Here is a 24,073-nt window from a genome sequence, read left to right on the forward strand (position 1 = left end):
TAACTGTTCTGCTCCCACTCATGAGCCCCCCTGTTTGTGCCCCTCAACATTCCAATAGCTCCTTGGCCCCAGGGTTGCTCTGGGAGCTCATGTACAGCTGATTATCCACCATGGCCCCTTAATCTTTCTGAGCATTCCTGCCTCCCAGCCTGTAAATACGGCCTGCACCCCTTGTTCCTAGATGTAGACATTTCTATCTAGCCATTTTAAAGGGCATAGCATTTACATATTGCACAATGCTTGAGTCCAGGTTACCAATCATTCCAGATCGTTCTGTATCAGTGTCCGAATTTTTGTGTCATCTGCAGACTTCTGTCAGTGATGATCTTGGGTTTTCTTCCAAGTCATTCAGAAAACGCTAAATAAAGTAGGCCCAAGACCCACTAGAAACACACCTGCATACATTTTAAGACTTATCAGCCAGCTTTTACTCCATTTAATGTATGCCATTTGGATTTTGTATTGAAGAAAGGTTGGGAAGGAAAACAGTCTGGAAATGTACTGGCCAAGGTTACACAGAGGTTGATTGGTAGATCTGGGAAATAGAATCCACATAGCCACTAGGCCATACAGCTTGTTAATCAACTTCATCTTTTATAGACTCAAAACTTCAAGTTGCAAAGAATCCACTTCCCTTTGAAGGACTTCTGTCATTGTTTTCCAAAACTCCTACGTCCAGCTGATCAAAATTTGTTATTCAAAAACTTTTTGTGATGAAAAAATACATTTTTTTAAAAGGCTTAAAACTTTCCTGAAATGCTTTCTGGCAAATTTTCCATTTTGGTATTGAAACTGAGACTTGGACATTTTGAGCTTTGTTTCTATTTTTCATCCTCTTCCTCCTTTTTTCCTCCTGTTCTTATTTTACTAATTTCTTCTGTGTGAGAGAAGATGACACCCAGTGTTTTTTAGGGGTTTTTTTTTTAATTCAGTTTGCCACTGTGTAACTTCTCAGAGATTTCTTCAGACTTGGAAAAGTTACTGTGTGTGAGAGAGGCTGTCAACTCCACCTGGGAATGGAAAGGGTTAAGATGGCCAAGTAGGCCTATAGACTCCACAGGCTGCACCTGAGGAGAGCCAGGGAGCAGGGAATTGATTGCCAGCAGGTTCATCTGGGCAGGAACAGGAAGGGCCTATTAAGCCAGAAAGCTGGTAACAGACAGTGCTCCTGCTTAGAAAGGGCAGCCTTTTCCTGGGCAGAACGAAGAGGTTTTATAGCTGCTACTCCAGGGAAAGGGGAATTCAATGCACTCGGAAGCAGTCCAGGGACGGAGCAGCGAGAATAAAGCCCAGAATTGCTGGTCTGAGGCTCCTGGACTGGAACCCAGAAGAGAGGACCGGCCCTGCTGCCCTCCCAGCCACGGGAGGAGAGGCTGTGACTGAGCAGGCTGCCTACAGCTGCTGCAGGAAAGACTTGCTGTCCCCTGGAAGGGGAGGACCCTGGCCAAAGGGCTGAGTCATGGAGAGGATGCTGTGGTTCCGGGCGTGAGCGAGGAGCTGCAGAGGAGGCAGACAGAGTGGTGGCGTGCGACTGGAAATGGGCTAATCCCCAGAGCGGCCAGGGGAGGTGCCAGACTAGCGGTGAGTGGGGCGCCCTGTGATAGTGGTAAAAGGAAAAACGGGGAGGAGGATGCAATGGAGAAAGTGTGTGTGTGGGGGGGGGGGGAAATAACATTCATTCAATTGCATTTGGGGAGGATAAGGGGAAGAAAAGACAGGGCTTTTGAAAATATCAACAATTAAAAATCAAAACCCTTTGCTCCATTTCAAGCCCTGACATTTCAGCCTTTGGAAGCTTGTCATAGAATAGTTTTCCATATTCCAGCCATCTCCACCCATAAAGTCGGTAACCTCTGAAGGTTTTTCATACACGCGGTCCTATTAAATCCATGCAAATGACTTTTCATTCCCAGTCAGCAGACTGCTACCACGCTTCTTCTTTAACAGCACACATCCGTTCCATGTGTTGATCCTCCGAGGTCTACAGACGGGAAGTGGGGCAGGGACCAGCCATGATATGTGATGAGAAAAGAAGATGATGGTGTAGAAGGACTGCTTTCACACTAGCCAGCTTAGGGACAAAATTTCCACACAGAGTAGATCTGTCTCTAACGAGACATACTGGGCTCCCTCCGTGCACAGAGCTCCCGCTGATATTAGCAAGAAGGCTGTGCATGTAGAGAAAGCAGAATAGCATTAATCAAGCAGGTTGCTGCTTGGGGCTTGAAAACAGCCACATACCCCCCCAGTTTTATAATATGGGGTATGCCAGATAATGACGGGCCTCCTGGGTGCCATCGGTCAGCCCTGGATCCTGTGGAGGGCACCAGGTTTGGTGGGCAACTTGTAGGGAGACACCCATAAAAGGAGGTGGGCCTCTGTAAGAGGCTTGTCTTTCCCTTCTTAAGGGTGAAGAGATTGTGGGCCAGGCAGCCCTGTACAATTAGCTGTGTCCTGCAGAGAGCAGCAGAAGATGCTCTGATTAGGGCTTAATTTTGTTTGCTATTTGGAGCGCTCTTGAGGAGCGCCCAGGAGAAATCCTGGGACCTGGTACTCTGTGGAAGAAGAGCATTTACCTAAATCACATTTTGAGTTGGAAGGACTTTGCTGTTGGCCTAGAGCTTGCTGGGCAGTGGGACTTCAGAGGCCAATTGGGAGAAACCAGCTTGGGGCCTCACCAGTTATAGCTGGCCTTGGATACACCAGAAGAGGTGGAATTCACTTATCAAGCTTAGCCAGAAAGCCCAGTTGCCTCTACAAAGGGAACGGACTGAAGATCATAAAAGGAAACTGAGGCAGAGTGCCACAATGTTGGCACTTGCCACTAGGGGGCACTGTGGGTGGGAGGCATAGCGGGACAGCCTCTGTGTCAGAGGTCTTGTATCTGAGCTCCTCTATGCCACTGAAGTGGCTCAGTGGAGCTGTTCATAAATGTCACATGCCATCTGGTGACTCTTCAAGACCCACACACCCCTTGTTACACAGAACTCAGGGCCCATCTGCTCCCAGTGCATTACGTAACATAAGGACAGCCCCGAAGAGTTGACGGCCGCTTGCTTCAGCGAGAGCCCAGCACCTGCAGCACTGTCCAGGCAGCAGGGTTCAGCAGCAGGAGAGATGGTGTACTGGTGACACAGTGAGCAAGTCTACTGCATAGGCTTCCCTGCCTCCGAGACACCTGGCAGGCCTCTGATTTAGGTATATGGGGTCAGTGGCATAAAGAGCCTCTTTTCTCTGATGGTGGCCACAACCAGCTGCTTCAAGGCAGCATAAATCTTATTCCATTTTACACGTCCCCAGTCCTTCACACGCCCTTCCATGCATTTCCACTGCAATGGGTGAGTATACGCAGGTCTAAGGGAGGGCAATGAGCCAGAGCGTGGCCCCATTCCATGAGTTTTGTTCCTTTCCAGCAGCACAGAACAGTCAGAAATCCAGCTAACCATCTTGTGTAGAGAATTCCCCAACTGGTGTAGCGCTGCCACGCTATGTCACACCAATCCCAGAACAGGGGCATATGGAGGCTCTCACTTGCAAAGGAGTGTGTCTGGAATGTCACTGCTTTCTGGCAATCACTAGCTACCAGAATAGCCCACTGGAATTCTTGGCAGCTGGGTACACACTAGAGCAGCCCTAAAGCCACTCTGCATTGTGCTGGAGTCTAAGCGTCCAATTGGCTGGCCCTAGAACCAGATAAAAGTGATATAAAGCCTCCTTTAGCCTCCCCCAAGGATTGGGCCCACTTACATCACTTTGCAAACAAACTCTGAATTGGGCCTGAAGACTGAAGTTTGAGGCTGAACAAGAAAAGAGAAATATTATAGTGTGGATAAGTCAGTGCCGGAAGGAGGGGAAATTAATGGGTTAAAGAGATGGAAGAAGATATAAACCATGAAAAGACACAACTTTTAGGTTACCAACTTGTATCTAATTTATGCTCTTGTGTTTCAGAGCATTTCCCTGGCACAGAGCCTATAGCTAACAGATGTCCTGTATCAGCCTATATCCCTGGCAGACAGCCTGTATAAGTTTGGAGATGAGGGATGGGAGGGCTGTTTTGAGCATTTGCGTTAATATTGCTGACGGCTCAATTCCATCATTAAGTAACTACCCTTAAGGAAAAGAGGACTTCATAAGGAGGGACCTCGTAGAAAGCTTATGAAATGTAACAGGGTTCTATAGAAGTTGCTCAAAAATCCTCTAACGTTGTAATAGAAAATGGAAACCCTTTCCCAGGTGTTTGGACTCATCCCATGGGATTGTAAAACAGGGATGTGACTTTTCTACTGTCTTCTATATGAAGGTCCAAAAACCTTAAACAAGGCAGTAGCTTTTAATGGTAGAAAGTCAAAAAAGTTGAAATTAGAAATAATTTATGCCTTATCAGCAAGGACTGGTTCCCAGTGGAACAGTTTCCCAAGGGTTGTGAAGGGAAACACTCAGACTTTAAATGAAGAGCAGAAGGATAAATCTAGTTCAAATTCAAGTTTTTGGGTTAGGTGGAGTAATCACTGGGTGATGATCTCTGGCTGCTAGTCTATGAATCCATTACTGTTTTCTAGCAGACTCTCTCAAACCTTTCCATAAGAGTTGGAAATAAGACTGACTATCCTCCAGTTCATCTGAAAGCATACATGGCCTTTGGGTAGGTTGTGGAATCCCCATCTCTGGAGCTATTTAAGAGTAGGTTAGATAAATGTCTGTCAGGGATGGTCTAGACCATACTTGGCCCTGCCATGAGGGCAGGGGACTGGACTCGATGACCTCTCGAGGTCCCTTCCAGTCCGAGTATTCTCCGATTCTATGAAAGCTACTGCCTGTAGGGACCATTCTCCTCCAGTGGTGGGTAGGCAGGAGGCCTCTGGCTGCCTTCAGTACTTGCCTTCTTTTCCTTAAGACAAGGTCCCAATCCTGCACACCCTGACTGACTCCCACAAACAGTATGACTTCGGTGGCAGTGAGGGCTACCAACCAGACAGACTGAAGGAGCAGGTCCAAGCTTCATTATTCATCCGACAGCAAAAGCATTTTTGCTTTGGCTATGCCTGTTTAGACCAGGGCAGAGCCTACGGAAGAAGCCTTGGAAATGAATAGGGGGAGATAACTACTTCATAGAATTCTTAATCTCTGGTGGAAATTAATAGCCACTTGTAGCTCTGATACAATTCTAGAGCGTGGCTTAGCACCTCTCTTAAAGCTATCTAAAAACCAGTGGAACAGGTTTGAAAAGTAATTTCCAAAAAACCCTATGTAATTTCTTTAGATAATCATGGTTTCAACTCAGCTGGATTTTACAGGGTTCCTAAGGAATTTTTTTCCCCTGGAGGAATGTAAAACTTCTTGACACTTAATTATTCTGCAGCAAAATTATTGAGACCTGCCAGGAAAAATGCAACCTTAAATCTGTCCCCAGCTTTGGCATCATTTGTGGCATCATTTTAGACTGAGCATTATTGATAGAAAATGTCACGCTTCCTTCACTCTTCACTCCTGTCTTCAGGCTCTAATGTGTTGCTTTCGTTGGTGAAACGCTGTAAGATAAATAGCTATAACAGTTTGCCAATGGTAAGCCAACCTTTTGCAGTGACTTTTGGGTGCCTGGGAAAATGTTTTCTTCCTTTGACTCATTGTAAATCTCTTTCCTTTGACTCACTGTAAATCAACAGATAAAGGAATAAATCCACCTTCACTAGTTTAGTAGTGCTTGAGAACTGGAGATACTTTGGCATCTTTGTCAATGATTATATCAGTAGCCAAAATGTACAAGACTTGTGCATGTTTAGAGTTCCAAACTGAATTGAGAACAGTATCTCTAATACCACTGTAAGAGAACATCTGGAAATGGAGCTCGAAACCGTTTTCCAAGATGATGTGCCACTGCTACAGAACTATTACACTTCTCCCTCACAAAAACAAAGTCTGTGGAGAGTGGTGTTTTCCAGATCTTGTCATTTCTGAAGTCTTCTTTGGGAGAGGGGATACATATTTAACTACAGCTAGTCAAATTAGAGACTATTTATTAAAAAATTGTATTCCTGTTCTTGGCTGCAATTCAGTAAATTGTCCAGAAAAGGAAAGACTCTTACCAACTTGTTTGTTACTTGAAATTGTTCAACAAATATTTACTTTCGTTAACCGTTTGCTAATTGCCTGGACCAAATAGCTCTTTGGTTAGTCAAAAGCTGGCATTTGCTGTTGAAGCAGAATGGTTTGATTTCTCATCTGTAACCTTTCTAACAGGCTTCCTCCCACAAGGAGTTTGCATTGCCTTTTACTACTTGGTTGAACAAATTTTGGACAGACCTAGAATCTGCTTTTGCCAGGACTGATGTGAATGAAACTTTGCTCATGATGAATCTTTATGAAACTTGTAGAGCATGCACATGGCAGAATCAAAACCTGACTCAGAATTGATGCATATGTTGATGAATTTCCTTGAGTTTTTCTTCTCTCTCTGGCTACGTCTAGACTGGTATGATTTTCCGCAAATGCTTTTAACGGAAAAGTTTTCCGTTAAAAGCATTTGCGGAAAAGAGCGTCTAGATTGACACGGACTCTTTTCTGCAAAAGCACTTTTTACAGAAAAGCGTCCGTGCCAATCTAGACGCGGTTTTGTGCAAAAAAGCCCCGATTGTGAAAATGGCAATCGGGGCTATCGGGGCTTTTTTGCGCAAAACAAATCTGAGCTGTCTACACTGGCCCTTTTGCGCGAAAGCTTTGTGCAAAAGGACTTTTGCCCGAACGGGAGCAGCATCGTATTTCCGCAAGAAGCACTGATTTCAGACAGTAGGAAGTCAGTGTTCTTGCGGAAATTCAAGCGGCCAGTGTAGACAGCTGGCAAGTTTTTTCCACAAAAGCAATTGCTTTTGTGGAAAAACTTGCCAGTCTAGACACAGCCTCTGTGTAATATATATTATTGCTCACCTAAAATGGTTCCCGTCTGAGCCAGTTCCTACAGAACAGTGCATCCTCTTCCTTAGAGCCCCAGCCACATACTTCAGTCCTTGCCTGGAGGGAACGGCATGGAGCAAGAGGATAATTCAGTCTGCATGCTCATTAGGAGCCTGGTTTCAAATCCTGAGGAGGTAGTGTTACAGTTACAGGTGCCCCTCTGTGTAGTGTCTCTGTGTACCCTAACTCACTTCTAGGGCCTCTTACTCTGAGACACGTAAAGGAGTCATGTGAGTCATCAGGATCTGGCTGCAGTCCCTTGTATCTGCCAACTGCTCAGGTATGCAGCTGGACCTGGAGGGAGTTGTGTTTCTTCCCATTTTCCCATTCTTTCTATTAGGAGCCCATGGCCAGTGATATCCCAGTCAAGAGGAGCATTCTCACATCAAGCTTTCAGGACAGAGCATAGGATTGGGACCCAGGAGACTGCGATTATGTTCCTGGCAAGTCACTTCCCCTCTCTGTGCCTCAGTTTCACCATCCATAAAATGGGGATAGCAATAGTGACCTCTTTGAAGTGCTTGGAGTCTAGGGATGGAAAGTGCTGAATTAGAACTAGTTAATCTTATCTGCAAGTGGAACAAAGCATTCCAGATCACCAAACTGTTTACACGTGTCTCTTGCCTAAAGCCTTACCATCGTACCATATAGCCACTTAGGCCTAGCTTCTCCGGTGTCCCCAGGGATGCCCTGTAGCTGGTTCTAGTCTGCCTGTCCCCGCCCTCCACAAAAGACTTTCCTTTGAAATCAGCAATTTCTGTTTCGCAGCAGAGAGCTGACTGTCTTAAGCCATCTCTTTCTCCCGGCATGATCAGCTCCTAGGGACAGATGCTAAACCAAATACAGAAAAGCTCATCCCAACAATCAGGCCAACATACAGGAGTAATGTATTTTTACAACACGCTCTGTGTGTCTCATAGAGGAGTGTCAATGGGGGTAGATCTCTCTGATAAACTTCTCTCAAAAATGAGAGCCACAACATGACCTCTGCTTTTGTGAGAACAAAAATGGTGACTACAAATAATTGTGCCTGCCAGGAATGGTGGGTAACACTGATACATACAACTGTAACAAGGCATAGCCTTCCCTCCCATGTGGTACAGTACTTCCAATTCCCTGCACAGTTTGTTAGGGGACGCAATGTTTGTTGTGAAGTGGTGCAAATACCACAATGGAACAGAAAGGATTAGAAGAAAGTGGCAAGCTCGGTTACAGCACCCAGATGTACATGGAGGTTAGGCCCAGACCGATTTAGGATGAGGCCCAGCTGGGGCAAAGCTAGGTGGTGGTTTTAAAGGACAGATGTAAAGGGGTGCATTGGGCTCACCCCAGGAAAGTGCAAAAAGGTGAGTTCTCCGGCAGCCAATCAGAGACCTTGTTACAAAGGGCTTCTGGGCAGGAGGCGTGAGGCCTCTCCTCAGAAGTAGCCCTGGGGAAAGGTCGGGGGAGAGGAACTCGGCGCGGCCAGGGGGGTGGAGCAGTGCCAGAGGGGGTCCTGGATGTGGGACGGGAGGGGCCACTGAGGCAGGGAGCAGGAGAAACGGAAGCGGGATGTAGTGGGGCAGCAGCCCCCTCTGGCCAGGGAGGGGTTAAAACCAGGCTGGAGGGGGCCTGCGTAAAGCCTTCCAGCCCGAGAGGGGCATGTGGGGAGCCAGTGATGAGGTGTGGCCTATACAGACTGCAGCTCACCCCTGGGGCGAGGGGCTAGGCCTGAGGGCTGCAGCCACAGGCGCACTGAGTGGCCCCGCAAGGGGGCAGCACCAAAGGGTGGGCTGTGCCCTGAAGAGGGACAGCAGCCCAGCGAGCGATGCGGGTGCCAGAGAGACGGGGGAGGCTGGAGCCGCGTGCCGATGGGCGAGACAGCAGCGGGAAGGCGGCACGCTCCAGCCCAGCGAATTCCCAGTGTGACCAGCAGGCGGCGGTGAGTCGACCCCGCTGCAAGGGATGAAAGAAAACCTGAGGGGAAATTGGTTTGTTCTGGGCATTTTTTTTTTTTTTTTGAGGTAGCAATTTGCTGGGGGAGAGCCCTGTGGGCCCTACCTCGGAAAGAAGGGTGAGGACAGACCAGGGAAGACAGAGGTGGTGGTGGAGCCTCAAAGAATGCAGCTATCATTTCGGGGGGGGGGGGGGGGGGGTTGTGAGAAGGCTGCTGCCAGGCTGAGGTAGGAGGAAACTCAGGAAGGCAGCAGGAAATGGCACCGTCAATAGGCAAGATCTGTTTGTTCAGAGCCATCTGTGGGCTGGAACCCAGAGGGCCGGCCTGGAAACCCCTACTAGTCATGGGATAGGGAGGTGATGAGAAACCTCCCGGTGTAAGACTCGTGAAAGCCCTGGGATGAGAGGGTGCAAGGATCACATTGCCTAAAGGCAGGGCCAAGCACCTGAAGTAACAACATTGGACCTGTGTGTGGGTCTCTTGGCTGCCCCTGAGGGAAGCCGTATGAGGATCCAGGCCAGAGGGTCGAGTCACAAGAAGAAGCAGGCTACTTCAGCAGCTGAAAAATGTTGGTAGAAACGTGCTGAAAATGGTAAAATGTTTGTGTTTCAGCTGAAAATTATCAGTATCTCATTTTCTGAAGGAAAAATGTCGAGGGGAAACAGATACTTTGTAAAAATATGCATTTTTATCAAACCAATTTTTATCAAACCAATTTTGTTGAAAAATCCTTCCTGTGTTAAATTTTGGCCAGTGCTAATAACCATACTCTGTCCTAGGGATGTAATAGTGTAGTCGATTAACCGATAAGCAAAGCGTATCAGTTAATGCTATAGATTACATGCATTTCCCTCTCCCCTTCTCTCTGCCAGTAAACTTTTTTTTTTTTTTTTTTTTTTAAGCAGGCTGGCCAGCAGCCTGGCTCAGTCGTGGCTCAGGCTGGATCCGGGACCTATCCCCGCTTCAGCTCTGCATTTCAAGTGTATTAAGAGCCAGGTGGGTAGGCAGCTCAGCTCAGTTCTGGCTTGTGCTGGGTCTAGGAGCTCAGACCCTCCCCTCCCCCAGACAGGCACTGTTGCCACCCTGTGCTGCTACCTCTTTCTCAGAAGCAGCAGCACAGGGTGACAGGCAGCTGGTCTGCAAGGGGAGCTGGTTTTTAAACTGGCTCCCCTCACAGACCTGCTCCCACCGGGCACCCCGCACTGCTGCCTGTAGTACAATGGCTGCTGGCCCTGCTCCTGGGGACTATAGACTAGTCGACTAAGCGATAAAATTTCATGAGGTTACTCAACTATTCAATTAACTGATATTTAACATTCCTACTCTGTCCCAGACAGCACAGTATCAAGCCTGTTTTTCCACATGTCTGGATGCTACACACATGTATCTAACCTTTGCCGCCATTGTATATGTTATCCACACTGATGCAGTATATCTTTGCTGACCTAGGGAAAAGCTTTCTTGGATGAGCATTTTAATAATTAAGGGCCCAGTCCTGTAAGGGATATACAGGGATACTCATATATCTGTATGGCTCCTTTGCAGCACCAGGAAGCTTGGCCCTGACCCTCTAGTTGGCTTCATAGATTTATCTTAACTTAATCCAGACTTTTGCACTGATGTTGCCTCAGCCTCCCTTCAGTCCACACATATCACCACCTCACCCCTGGGTGGTGGGGTTTTACACCCCGGCTAGCTGGGGCTCTGGGGTAAAATGGAGCGAAGCTGTCATGCAGCTGGTAACTTGCCCACTTTGCAGTGAAGGAGGCAAAATCAATAAATCGTTGCTGCTAGTTAATGTCTTTCCACCATCTCCCTGCTCCCATTCATCCAAAGACAGCCAGCTCAGTTTAGTGTAGCACTCAGAATTGTGGGGTATGCCCCCAAAATCCTGTTCACTCTCTCACACACATGCACGCAACAGTGAGGACTTTCCAGTGTGGCAGTTCACACCCAAGCTAGACTAAGACCTGTCAGTCTTGCCAGCTTACTCTGCAGTTAAGACATGAGCAGGAGTTTGGCCACATAAGATATCCACGCTGAAGTTAATGTTGTTCCACACAGACCTCTGGGTGTAGCATACCCTGGCATAGCATGATCGGGGCCTTAAAATTACACAATACTTGGCTGCTAATTAAGTGTTGTTAAGGGGATGGGTAGTTAACTTGGCAGACTTGTGGGTATGTAGCCAAGTCAGCTTTTCAGAGACTGAAGTTATTAACTACAGACTGTCCTAGATGCAAACTCAGATGGTTATATATGCCAATAAATTTCCATCATCACTTTGTTTCTTTACTTAATGTGTAACATGTTCTGCAAGAACAGTTTAATGTGCATTTAAAATGTCATTAAGTGTATTGTCTGGCATTCACATATCTGTATATAGAGACAGAATCCTTATTGTACTAATTGAAAAATAGTCTGATCATAAAATAAAACTTCTTTGTAATAAGTATGCACAAGAGACCTCAGCTAAAGAGTGAATCCATCTTTCCAGAAAAATTCAACCTAAGGCAGAAATCGACAGCGGCAAACTTGAGCCTAAAAGGCTGACATTTTACCATGATGTTATAAGCAACTGAACCCCAAGGATTATAATGGAAAGAGTGGGGCAACTTCAATACTAGACATTGCAATATACTTGGGATGGGATTTCAAAAGTGTGCAAGAACATTAGGCACCCAATTCCCAATGAAAATTTTGGTGGTGATCTCCCTTAGGCAACTTTAAAATCCCACCTTCTACCCATAGTATGAATTTTCATGACTGTATTTAGGAAACCCCTTTCCCTCCTGCTATGTCCCACAGCTCTGGATGATGCTGGTGTCTTTGAGCTGCCATTTTATTGATGCTTCCTCATAGAAGGCTGCTTTCCCTGCATCTCCTGTATTGAAATGTTAAACCACTTTATACTGTTCCACCACTGGGTGGTGCTGTGTGTATGAGAGACCTTAGTTTAAGCTAATTTTAGCCATATCTGCCAGAGCATTCATGAATCTTTTAGGGCATGTCTACACAGCAGGGCTGAAGCTGAAATAAGCTAGGCAACCTGAGCAACATCAATTGCGTAGCTTATGTCGAAATAGCTTATTTCGGCTTTTGGCACTGCCTAGACAGCAGGAAGTCCGAGGTAGAGCACTCTTCCTCCAACTTCCCTTATCCCTCGTAAAATGAGGGTTACAGGAGTTGGAGTAAGAAGTCCTCCAGCTCAACATTATTTTGACATTCTGTTGAAATAACTGCTTGTAGTGTGCACATGGACTATGTTATTTTGGAATAGATGACGTTATTCTGAAATAATACTGCTGGGGAGATATAGCCTTAGTGAACACATCTGGTGTGTATCATGCTCAGACTCTAGAGAGAGTCCATAGCTGGTACAGGAACATGGTATGGTGTCAGAAGTAAGCCAGTGCTAAAGGGAAACAGAATTTGCAGCTCTCATCAACATGCCACCCTTCAATGCCTCAACTTTCCACTGACAAACCTTCACAATGGACTGACTAGAATCAATATTTTGCAAGATTTCACATGGCAAACAAGCTCCACAAGGAAACTGGAGATCTACAGGTGTCCTCTTTAATTGATGCTAAGGAGAAGCAGGCTGAGTATCTCTAAAACCTTTTACTTTACTGAAGACCGGCACAATGACTAGAAAAAGGTTCTGGCTTTATTTGTTTCATACTTTAAGCCACATTTTTCTGAAATATATGAAAGGGCATGTTTTCACCACAGAATTCAAGAACCAGTGGGAAAAGTTGAATGTTTTGTAAGAGCTATACATACATTGGCTAAAAACCAATATTTTTGAGGGGGTGGGGAGATCGGAAAAATGCAGCACATGAAAACATCAGACAGGCTTGTTACTTTGTTAACATCTGGTAACCCTTCAGAGCAGCTACAATAAGCCTAGCCACAGCCATACAACAAAGCAGTCTGACCTGGTCAAACAGCAGAAGCGACTTGTTAAACCTGAAATTAGCTTAACAAACAACTTGCACTCTGAATGCAAAGCTTTTGTTTCTTATATGTGTTGTATCATGCAAGCAAGGTAGTAACAAACTTCAGCAGGTCTTTATTTACCAAAGGTGAAACCTCTTTACAAAGCTGCTGCTGCTCCCCTCTGAGCTCACTCAGCCCTGGCTCATCTCCTCCCCCCTCCTTCCTGATTCCTGTGCTTCCAGATTCCCAACAGCCAGTGCTCCCAGTTCTAATAATTACAAGCAGCATCTAAAACACCACAATATGTAATCAAAGAACCAGCAGCCTTCTCAGCTGCAGCATAGTAACCATGATGGGCTTAATGAGAAACATGGAAGAACTCAATGGAATATTTTGTGATCCCAGTACAAATAACCTTGATTAAGCGCTGAACCATACAGCATGCATGCACCTCACAAGATTCCTATCCTGTTACATCATGAAATGAAAACTGAGTTAAAGGGAATATAATGGATTGCCTCAGCTTTGATGCTAATCATATTATGTGCCCCAGTGGTACCAGTTATAAAGAAAAATGGGGAAAGTATGAATCTGTGTGGCTCTCAAGACTACACGAATCAGTTAGGAGGAAAATCTATGCTCTCAACTCTGGGTGACTTCCATCCCAAAGTGAAAGAACCATAAATGGGCCAACCAGATCTTACTGATGCCACCATACCAACATAAAGAATGAGGTATCTGCATGTGAACATTGCAAAACTAATAGTCCAACACCAAGAACCTTTATCGCCTCTTGCAGACTAGCTGCAGATTTATGCGAATTCAGAAGATGTTCATAGGGGATTATTTTTCCAGGTATATGGAAATAATGTACTTGAAAGACACAACTTGTCACAATGTTATCAAGAAATTGAAGTGCACTTGTGCTAATTTTGATATTCCAGAAGAACTAGCGACAGACGATGGACCACAATTCACTTCAGCAGAATTTGTCATTCTGAAGGAAATACTATTTTGATCATGCCATAAGCAGCTGACACAATCTACAAATAAATGCAGAGGCTGAGGGCTGTGCAGACAGCCAAGAAAATCCTACAGCAGGAATCTCTTCTGAGCTCCAGATAACACCAAAAGAAGCTACTGGATATTGTCTGTGAGATGAGCACTCAGGTCATTTTGCAAAGGTGAAATAGTAGCCCTCTGGGGCATCTGGCATTGGCCACTGTCAGACATGATAATGGGCTAGATGGACATTTGGTCTGACCCAGTATGGCCATTCTTATGTAGTAGTTCTGTCTCCAAAGTAGCCAGACAGGAAAAGTAGTCAATTCTGTTTAAACAGCAAAAGGAACTTATGAATACTTTTTTTTTTGGGGGGGGGGGGGGGGGAGTACAGCAGCTGACCCGCAGAACAGAACCTGGTTACTGTTTGTGTCAAATTGGATGAAGAAGGATGGACAACTCTATAGTAAAGAGAGAGAATTTGGCACCCAGATCATATGTGATCAAGACTAACAGTGGCTGGCAAGGCCAGAGCAAGGGGGAGGGGGGATACTTCCACTTCCCCAGAAGGGACAGGACTTTGGACAGAAGAGGCGGGCGTCAGGCAGCCGGCCTTCAGTGCCTACTGGACCACACACATCTGTCATCTGGAGCACACTGCCCACGGTGGGAGGAGTTCTGGCTTCTGTTGTAGGAGTGGAAGCAGCATCTGGAGCCCCAGGCCGCTTTGACTTGCCAGGCTCCAGGGCAGTTACTACCTCTTCTTCCCTGTCCCCAGTTGGCAGATCTGAATAGTGGACAGGCCAACAAACCATTGACCTCTACAGTTTGTTCCTCAGAGAACAATCAATGGAGCAAAGTCTTCAGATGGCAGATTCAGAACAAGGACACTTAAGGATTCCAAACAGACCACAGCAAGTCATTGCAACTAATGGACAGCCAAATGATTAAGTTGTTATGCTTTCTGGACATGTAACTAGAAAAATGGTATGATTCAGACACCTTCAGCTCAAACTGATACTGAATTTCAGAGAGTGTGATAGTGTAAATTTTATAAATAGTAGGAATGTAGAAATTAAAGAGATGGGGAATTGAATGCTAACCTGTATTGAGCCACTGTTCAGCCACTAGGGGGTGCTGTGTATAAAATACCTTGTTTCAGCTAATCTTAGTCATACCTGTTAGTGTTACAGGGTTGTATTGTAAACACACCAGAAGTGCATCTCTCTTAAAAAGCTCTGTCCTATCTGGTACAGGAGCATGAAAGCAGCTGTAATGCAAGTTTCTTCTTCTGTCTAGGCTAACTTAACCATGAGCCATATTCGGCACCAACAGGCTGTGGAGATGGCAGCTTCCAGTTCAGTCAGAGTTCTTTTTATATTATGTTTAAGTCCTTTAACTCCCCCAAAGGCTAACGATTCTTCTTGCTATTTAAATGCAGTGTTTAGAATCCAGGTCACCCAACATTGCACTGTGCCCTTATGGCTACATCATGCTAAGGGCCATATGCCAACTGCCCCCACCCCTCAAAGTAGCTCAAGAAAGCAGTGTGACACCCCTCCCCCCCCCCCGTGTCACAACACGTCCCTTGTTTCCTGCAGTGACCTGCTGTTCCACAACAGCAACTGGCCACTGTCTCCCAGGGAGGATCAGCTCTATTGCCAATAAGCTGTCAAGGTGGAGCCAAGGCATGGCCATTTGTCTACCCCATGCCCCTTTTTTCAAAGAGGTTATAGGAGGTGCAAGGAGATTTTTTTTAAACTCTCATTTCCCCCTCCCCTCCTTGCATGAGGACATAGACCAAGTCCATCAAGACCCTAATGTTTTCGGAATTGTTTGATTTTTATTGTATACACTGTGATTCCTTCGAATGGGAGAAGAAAGTTTGGGACTTTTTATTTTGGGCTAGCTACCTAAGAAAATGCTTTTTGTCTTTTCAACATCATGATTCCTAATCTCAGCCTCTTGCCTTCTAACAGGAGGTCAGCCATGCCTTTTAAGATGCTGAGATCCATGACCTAGTGAAAGAATTTTCTGCCTAAAGGGCTGGAAAGATGACAGACACCCAGATGTTGCCCTGTGAGTTTTTCAAATGCAAATTTGCTCCATGCTAGGAGAATAACTTCAAACAAAAGTGAGGTACAAATCAGGGTTGTCTCCTGAGAATACATATGTTTCTTGCAAAAGAGCAGAGAGAGCAACATTAGCTAGGACTGATTGTGCCTTGACTGGTTAATTGAGGTTCAAGTGGAACATCGTAGATCCCAGAAGCATCTGTTGTGGGCAGCAAGATGCACAAATATTCTTGGTATTAGCCTAAAATTACAAAGCTTCTGTAGGCCATTTCCAAGCTATGTTTTAGGCTTTGAAAGAATTGGGATTTTTTTCCATGTGGCGAGGGATTCCCTAAACAAGCCATGTCAGAAATGTGGGACTGCAGAGCACTGATCTGACAGTGAACATAAATAGAGGTTGTGTTAAATATTTTTATGGCTCCTTGGGATTGGAATTTCTGGGTACTGCACTTTCAACTAACAGCTGTAACATTAGTACTTAAAGACCGGACATTGCTAAAGCTCTTTGTTTAAACAAACTGCATGGGTGGGTGAACTGCAGGCTTCAATGCACCACTGAACCTCAGCCTTGACCGGGTCAGCCCACAGCCTCTGGAGAAAAGAAAGTAATAAAGACTTGGTGCTCGTTCAGGACTCTGGAGTGCAAATCAGAAATAGAGATGTGGGTTTTGTAACACCAAGAGAGAGCTAAGCCAAGATCAATTGGGCTGCATGTGACCTTGAGAGAGATCTCATTACTTAGGGCTGACAAAGCAAGGCCGAAATGCACCTCCCAGCCCACAGTAATGCTATTACATGTGTATGCTTGTGTCTGCCAAATACGAGGCAACAGACCACTGTATTTTCTAGAGCAACTTTCAGGCCCGCTGTGCCCTGACATGCTTTGCAGATTTGAATAGTGTAAATATAAATAATATTGAGTGAAACTAACAGAGGAGAGAGAATGTTTACAGATGACTCTTCCAAATCGGGGGGGTGGAAGGCTGCTAACACACAAATGAAGGCAGGTTGGAGGACAGGAATTTTAGAGAGGGTTCTTAGAGTAACATTGCAAGATTGTGCAAAGAGGCAGAGAAGAAATGTTTGCTGGGAAGGACAGCAGAGTGAGAGGAGCCAGGAGGCAGTCTGAAGAAAGTCAGTTGAGAGTTAGAGGTTGGTTTGTAGCAGAAATCAGTGCGATGACACCTGCTGGGGCTATTTGAGGCTGAATGGATTAAGCTCACATCACATTTTCAATCAAAAAAGGGAACGGTAATTGTGAATAATTTAAGAACTCACTTAAAAACCCTCAAAAGCCACAGTCCCACAATGAGCAAAAAGGCAGCTGTAAAAAAATATATGTATATAACGGACTGAAGAAAGGAACAGTTGGGAGGAACAAATATCTTTCAGAAGGCAGGAATTACAGAAAATTGATAAGTGAATGCAAGGAGAAATTTGTGTCCCTCAAAGTTAATGACAATATGAAGGCGACTTATAAAAATATATTAGGAACAAGGAGAGGCCTGACAATGCTATTGGTTCATTACTAGATGAAAATGATAGAATTATCAATCGTGTAGAAAGGGTCATCAATAAATATTTCTGTTTTGTAATTGGGGATGGGGGGGGGGACGGACATATGATATAGTCTCATCGTATGGTAGAAGTCTCTCCTTCTAGTCCACTAGCATCTCTGGAGGAGGTTAAATAGAAGCTACTGAAGTTAGACTCCTTTAAATCATCAGGGACAGAAAATTTTCATCTGTATTGTGAAAAAGCTGTGTGATGGGCTACCTGCCCACATAGGGCTTTAAGTGATTAATAGAGCCCTAGAGAAACTGTGGAGGAGTCAACCAATCTGGGCTGGACAGGTCCATATAAGAAGGGGTGCCAGGCAGAACCGCTTCAGTTGCTCCCTGGAGCGAGAAGAGGGAAGGCGCTCTGCCTTGCAGGAGGAAAAATGTGATCGCCTTGGACAGAACTGTGCTGGGCAGGATCAGAGTAGCAAGATCAAGATCCTAAGATGGGCAGGCTGAATTTCCCAGATGGGGCAGAGAAGGTGCTAGGGTGGTAGAGAAGTAGCCCAGGGAAATAGACTGAGGAGTTGGAAGGGATGCAGCAACTTCCCCTTCCATGCCTCAGTTTCCCAGTCTGTGAAGGAGTAATAATACTGCCTCCTTTGCAACTTGCTTTAAGACCTTTGAGTAAAATGTCATGAGAGTTTGGAGGTGTTAAGATGGAGTTTGGAGGGATGATGGTTGGAGTGGCCTTATCTATTTTCATTTCCATTTCATGTGCGCATGTATGAGTGTCACTTTAAAAAAGCACAGTAGGCGGCAGCAAAACTGGAGAATCATAAGTCACCCTAATGTAGGACCTGAACATTCATGTCTCTGAGGATGGCCATTTCTATTTAGCAAAACCATAGCATTATTTTTAGTATTACTTGGTGGCATGCTCACATGTCCTAACCCCATTCATCTCCACTGATGCTCTGTGTATGGCACTTCCTGTGCAGTGCAGATGCTAATGTGTCAGATGGGGGTATGTGTGACAAAGCAAGAATGTCCAATGTAAATTATACATGCCATCTTGAGAATAGGTAGGGCTTGCGGTAAATGTAGGCCCTTTGGGTGTCATCCCTCCATTCATAAATCTGCTGGGAAAATAATGAGCCTAGAATGTCTTCGTGCTGCACATGTGCTTAATGTAATGATGCAAACCCCGTTGAGGTACTTACCATATTGAAGGGCTGCAGAAGGCAGGTTGCATACAATTATGAAGGCACCTAAAAGGAGAATATGAATGCAAATAGGAATGACCTTTCACTTCAGAGGGATTTGCTCTTAACACACTTGGTCACCAGTGTGAATTAAGAGGGAATGTGCTAGCTTGTGCTTAAAGGCCCAAATCGAGCAGTGACCAGGCTCTAAAGAACTGCTCTTTGCTGCTAAGTTAATTTGGGTGACTGGCATCCATGTCTGAGAACCCAGTTTGCAGGATGGCCACTCACACCAGGCCTCAGCCAAGTTCTTCTAGATAGTGTGCCTTCATTGGCACTGCTGTCCTTGGGTGCCTCACTAGGGCTCTGAGGGTATGTCTACACTACAAAGTTAGTTCGAACTAACGGACGTTAGTTCGAACTAACTTTAATAGGTGCTACACTAGCGCTCCGCTAGTTCGAATTTGAATCGAACTAGGGGAGCGCTTAGTTCGAACTAGGTAAACCTCATTTTACGAGGACTAACGCCTAGTTCGAACTAGCTAGTTCGAACTAAGGGCTGTGTAGCCCTTTAGTTCGAACTAGTGGGAGGCTAGCCCTTCCCAGGTTCCCCCTGGTGGCCTCTCTGGGCACAACCAGGAAAACTCTTCTCCTCTCCCCCAGCCCCGGGCCCTTAAAGGGGTAGACTCTGGCCAGACGGCACTGGAGTCAGCCAGCCCTGCCAGGAGTCTCTGCCCCGAACCAGTGGCCCCACCATGAGCCAGGCAGCCAGTGGGAGTGACATGTCCCCTGCCCAGTCCCCCAGCACCCAGGGGCCAGCCAGGGGCCGTAGACGGCGCGCGGCCTCCTGGACTAGTGCGGAGGTCATGGACCTCATTGAGGTTTGGGGGCAGGCCCCCAACGTCCATGATCTCCGCACTAGGAGGAGGAATGCGGCCGTCTATGGGCGCATAGCAGCCGCCATGGCCACCAGGGGACACAGGCGCACCCAGGAGCAGGTGCGCATTAAAATTAAAAAGCTGCGCCAGGCGTACGCCAGGGCCACCAGGGGTGGCGCCACAGCAGGGGCTGCCACCTGCCCCTACTTCTCTGCCCTCAACCGACTCTTGGGGGGCAGGGCGGTCCGTGCCAGCCTGGGGGACAGCGAGCCGGGACTGGAGGGCCCTGACCCGGGCACACCGGAGGGGCCACCGCAGGATGTCCCAGCACCGGAGTCGGCAGGGTCGTCCAGGGAGACCGTACCGGGTAAGTAGTTTGAATTAAGTAGTTCGGGGGGGGAGGTGGCAGGGAGACCAGGGACCGCGCGCGTGGGCCATGCCTTCCACGGATCACGCAGACACCTGTACACGTGCGAGCACGTGCCATGCCACCCTTGGGCAGGTGGCTCCAGCTGCGTGACACCCAGGGGCCATTGCCCAATAGGCACATGCTTGTGCAAAGAGACGTGACATGCTCCCGACCCCGGGGCAGGACCCAGCAGGATGATTTCCCTTCACATGTCCCCTCTACACGGAGGCAGGGGACATCTCCCCTTTCCCCCCACCGCCCCGGCCACACTATACATGGCACAGGGACATGGGTGCGGTCTTGGGGCAGCTTCCAGTCCCGGGGAGAGCCAGACATCCTGACCATGGCCTCTGTACAAGCACAGCGGCTGTGACGGTGCAGGACATGGTCACCCTCACGTTGCGGAGTTGGGGAGGGGGCTGGGCATCATCCTCTGCGTCCCCAGGGAGAACTGACCCCTTCTCTTCTTTCTCTACAGCTGCACCAGCTGCTCGTGCAGGGCGCACCACCCCGCCTGGGACATGCTCCCGCACCCGCGGCCTGCTCCGGACTGCCAGCACGGAGCAGGAGTACCGGGACCAGCACCTTGGGGCCCTGCGAGCGGTGCACCGCACACTGCAGGCCTGGATGCGGGAAGACCTGCAGGTCCGCCACGAGCTGCTGTCTGAGGTCCGAGGGCTGAGCACCAACCTGCAGCTCCTGCTGCAGAGCATGGTGCCCCGTGCTGATCCTGCACCAGCTGTCCCCCCAACTGCTGTCCCTCCTCCCACTCCTGCTCCCCCTCCCACCTCTCCCTCCTCAACCCCCACAACCTCTTCCTCAATGTCCACACCCCCCACCTCAACCTCCGCACCCTCCACCCCATCGCCCCGGGGACGCCGAGGCCCCCTCCCTCGCTGTACTGGGAGGCGGTCGGCCCGGCGAGACCCCCACCCCTGATCCTTCAGTTTCCCCACCCCCTCCTTTCCCTTGCTTCCCCCTTTCAGCTCCCTCCTCCCAGTTTTCCCCCTCCCCTCTCCCAGCCTCTCTCTTCCCCTCTCCCACCTCCTTTTCCCAGTTTCCCCGAGTTTTGTTAAATAAACAGAGTTTCTATTTTTGAACACATGTGTCCTTTATTTTGTACATCAATAAGAAGGGGGGCTAGGGAAGGGTAAGTGGAAGGAGGTGAGGGAGGAATGGGGCACGAGCCCCCGATGGGGAGGACTGGGCTGGCTCTGCGGGTTCTGGGGGTGGAAGCTCTCCTGCAGCCCCCCGATTGTCCCCTCTCCCCAGATGGCAGCATGCGGCAAGTGCAGCCGGTCTGATGGCCGAGTGGTGTGATGTGCCCAGTGTGGGTACTTCGGGCACTCCAAGCCAGGACTGGTTTGTAAGCGGGGCACCCCTGAGAACTGTCTGTCCGGGGTGGGGGTCGGGACCCTTTAAGCGCAGCCCTCGGCTAGCCTGAGACAGCATCTCCACGCTCTAAGTCCTCCTCTGATGCCCTGCCAGCACTGCTTCCGGCCATCCTTAAGCCCTGTTCAGAGTCCACTCAATGTGGACTTGCTAGTTCGAATTAGCAAAACGCTAGTTCGAACTAGTTTTTAGTTCTAGATGCGTTAGTTCGAACTAGCTTAGTTCGAATTAACTAATTCGAACTAAGTTAGTTCGAACTAGCGCTGTAGTGTAGACGTACCCTGAGGGACATCTCCCATGATTCTTTGTGCTGCACTAACATGAGCTGTTCTTGTAAGAAAATGTGCCTTTCTGAGCACATGGGGGAATTTTGGGAAGATACTGGAGGACTATCCACATGTGATTGGTTTAGCCTGCAGCCACATTGCAAAGCAGATGCCTTGCCATCCAGAGTGAAAGGAGAAACCAGGCCGCAGTTTACAGCTCTGGCAAGGCCAGCTGGAGCCTGGGTTTAAAGCACCACCACACTCATGTGAGAAGGTTCTAGGTGTGGGTGGGAAAGGGTTGCAGCAAAAGTCAAGGTTAACTGTGCAAGAAAAATGGACCCAAAATGGAAGGCCGTGTGCAGTGTCCCATAGTCGAATTGATCAATATTTTCAAACCAGCCTTTTTGTTGTGGGAAACTTTCTTTGACAGTGTTTGACATTTTAACTTTTTTTTTTTTATTTAAATCTTTCATTTGACTTTTTTTTGGAAGGAGGGAGGAAATTGCATCATGTCTCAAAACAGGATATTTGGTAAATAAATGTTAAGTGTTTTGAGAACCTTTTCCCCTAAAGAATCAGACCGCTATAGAATGTACCGTAGTGATACGATCAGAAAGAACCTCCCTGGATTAATTGTGGGATCATTCCCGAAAGTCCACCTCACATAAGCTGTAGCCACACGGCCCGGTAAGGGTGGGATCGGACTCAGGATGGCGCTCAAGCCTGAGTCCCATAGAGACTCTGATCTAAGCCCTGTCATTTTGCAGAGAGAATACCAATCCAGCTGCAGACCTGAGTTTGTGGACATGTTAGCATGGTTGTGGGACCTGGGTCCAGCAGTTGCCAGCCCCAGTTTACAGGGCAGTGTGGATGTTCAAGCACTGGCTTGGAAATAACAAATCTGCCAGCCCAATTCTCACAGACCCAGGCTTAGCATGAGGTGTAGCTCCATAGTGGTATGATGCTGTCTGTCATGGCGCAGGACCCATTCAAACAATAACAATAGGCTTGTATTCAATAGCACATGCTCTTTTTCTCAGAAGCCGTTGTTGGAGCACCAGGGATGCCTGAGTCTTACGGCCAGCCTTGGTTGTGGGCATTCATCTCCTTAGTCATTCAATTGCTCCTTGCTTCTACATTTCCCCGACCCTTCCCGCAGGAGTGCTACATTTCTGTCTTGTTATATTTATGTGGTGATCTGAACAGTGGTTTTAACAAGGGGAGGAAATTAGTTGGCATATGTGACAAGAATGACTGACTGTTTGAGGACACAAAACAGCCTGAACCAGACCAGTGAAATCCTATTTCCACCCTCCCCCCTGCCATCTCTCCCTCTCCATTTGTTCTCGCACAGAACAGCGCTCTTCATCTCACTGTGGCAGAGTCAGCAGTTGGTATCTCCTAGGCGGCATGGTGCTGCCAAGCTTCTTTTATTTGCATGCAGATGTGGCTGACTAAGAGAATCAAGCCCTGGATCTTGTCTGTCTATGAGGCCTTGCCAGCATGAAGCTAGCAAGGCAGCCGTGATCAAAGAGCAATTGGAGCCTGATGAATTAGAGTCTCCGGTCTCATTCTAGGAATTTGAATACAGAGGGTCACTTTTTTCTTACTGTGGCTGTTTCCCATCAAGGCAGGGAGGTTATTTGCATATTCTTTCCTCATCAGTCTTCTGCTGCTCAGGGAGCCGAGAGCTTCTCTTGATAGAATATAAAAATTCCATGCTGGTTTTTCATATGTAAAACAAATTGTATTTCAGCCATCTTCTCTATGTACCCAGCAGAATAAAAATATCATAGGCAGCATCTGAATCTCAGCTGCTTTTCCATGGACATAGCATGATTCCTAACAGAGCCATGGTTTGTTAAAGCAGAGCATGGTTTGTTAAAGCAGAGCATGGTTTGTGAAACCCATCAGTCTCCTTTATATTTTTTTTAACATGGAATAGTTTTCTTTGTGTGATGCTTTCCTGACAGTCCTCCCATCCCCAGGATGAAGTACTGCATTCAGGTGAAATCCAGGGTCTGATGGAAACCCACAAAAACATCACATCTCCCATTTCAGGACTGTAATGCTAAGATCCTCTGATTTAGTTTCCAGGTCAAAAAAGGGAGGGTCAATAGTGAGCCCTCTGGCCAAGTAGGGAGTTAAGATGCCTGGGTCTGAAGGAAGTCTCTGTACTTGACAAGAAAGATGGTAACAACTGTGTGTTTAAGGACAGAGGACATGCAAATTCACAAGTGAACTCTCAGTTCCTATAGGCACCAGGGGTAAAACTTAATCTCTAATTAATAGGGGTTAGGTGTTGTGCTAAGGGAATGTTATGCCCTAGCTGCTTCTGAAGTAGCTGATTTTGCTGCATGCTAGACTGGCCACTGGACTAGATAGATCAGTGAACTGGTCCACTCTGGCATCGCCTGTGCCATGGAAATACATACACTCAAGGGCTTCTTCATATGTGAGAGAGAGGCTGGTGTTGGGGAAGAGATGGAGGGATCTAAAGACTTCACAAAGGGTCTTT

At 47.2% G+C, this 24,073-nt stretch overlaps 1 protein-coding gene and 1 long non-coding RNA gene across 2 annotated transcripts in view; both read left to right on the forward strand.

Annotated features, from left to right (window-relative positions):
* The first annotated feature begins 992 nt into the window (after positions 1-992).
* Positions 993-24,073, forward strand: part of LOC112545670 (uncharacterized) — a 153,195-nt gene continuing 130,114 nt past the window's right edge. The window contains exon 1 of the long non-coding RNA XR_003089204.3: positions 993-1,581. This is a non-coding gene — a long non-coding RNA (uncharacterized LOC112545670). The remainder of the gene's footprint in view (positions 1,582-24,073) is intronic.
* LOC149524106 (uncharacterized) lies at positions 19,069-21,408 on the forward strand. Its single transcript, XM_089779146.1, has 2 exons — positions 19,069-19,855; positions 20,376-21,408. The coding sequence occupies exons 1-2, from the start codon at positions 19,366-19,368 to the stop codon at positions 20,834-20,836; spliced, it is 951 nt and encodes a 316-aa protein (XP_089635272.1). The 5' UTR covers positions 19,069-19,365; the 3' UTR covers positions 20,837-21,408.

The sequence above is a fragment of the Pelodiscus sinensis genome, chromosome 6, assembly GCF_052426305.1.
Source record: "Pelodiscus sinensis isolate ZL-2025 chromosome 6, ASM5242630v1, whole genome shotgun sequence".
Taxonomy (NCBI): domain Eukaryota; kingdom Metazoa; phylum Chordata; order Testudines; family Trionychidae; genus Pelodiscus; species Pelodiscus sinensis.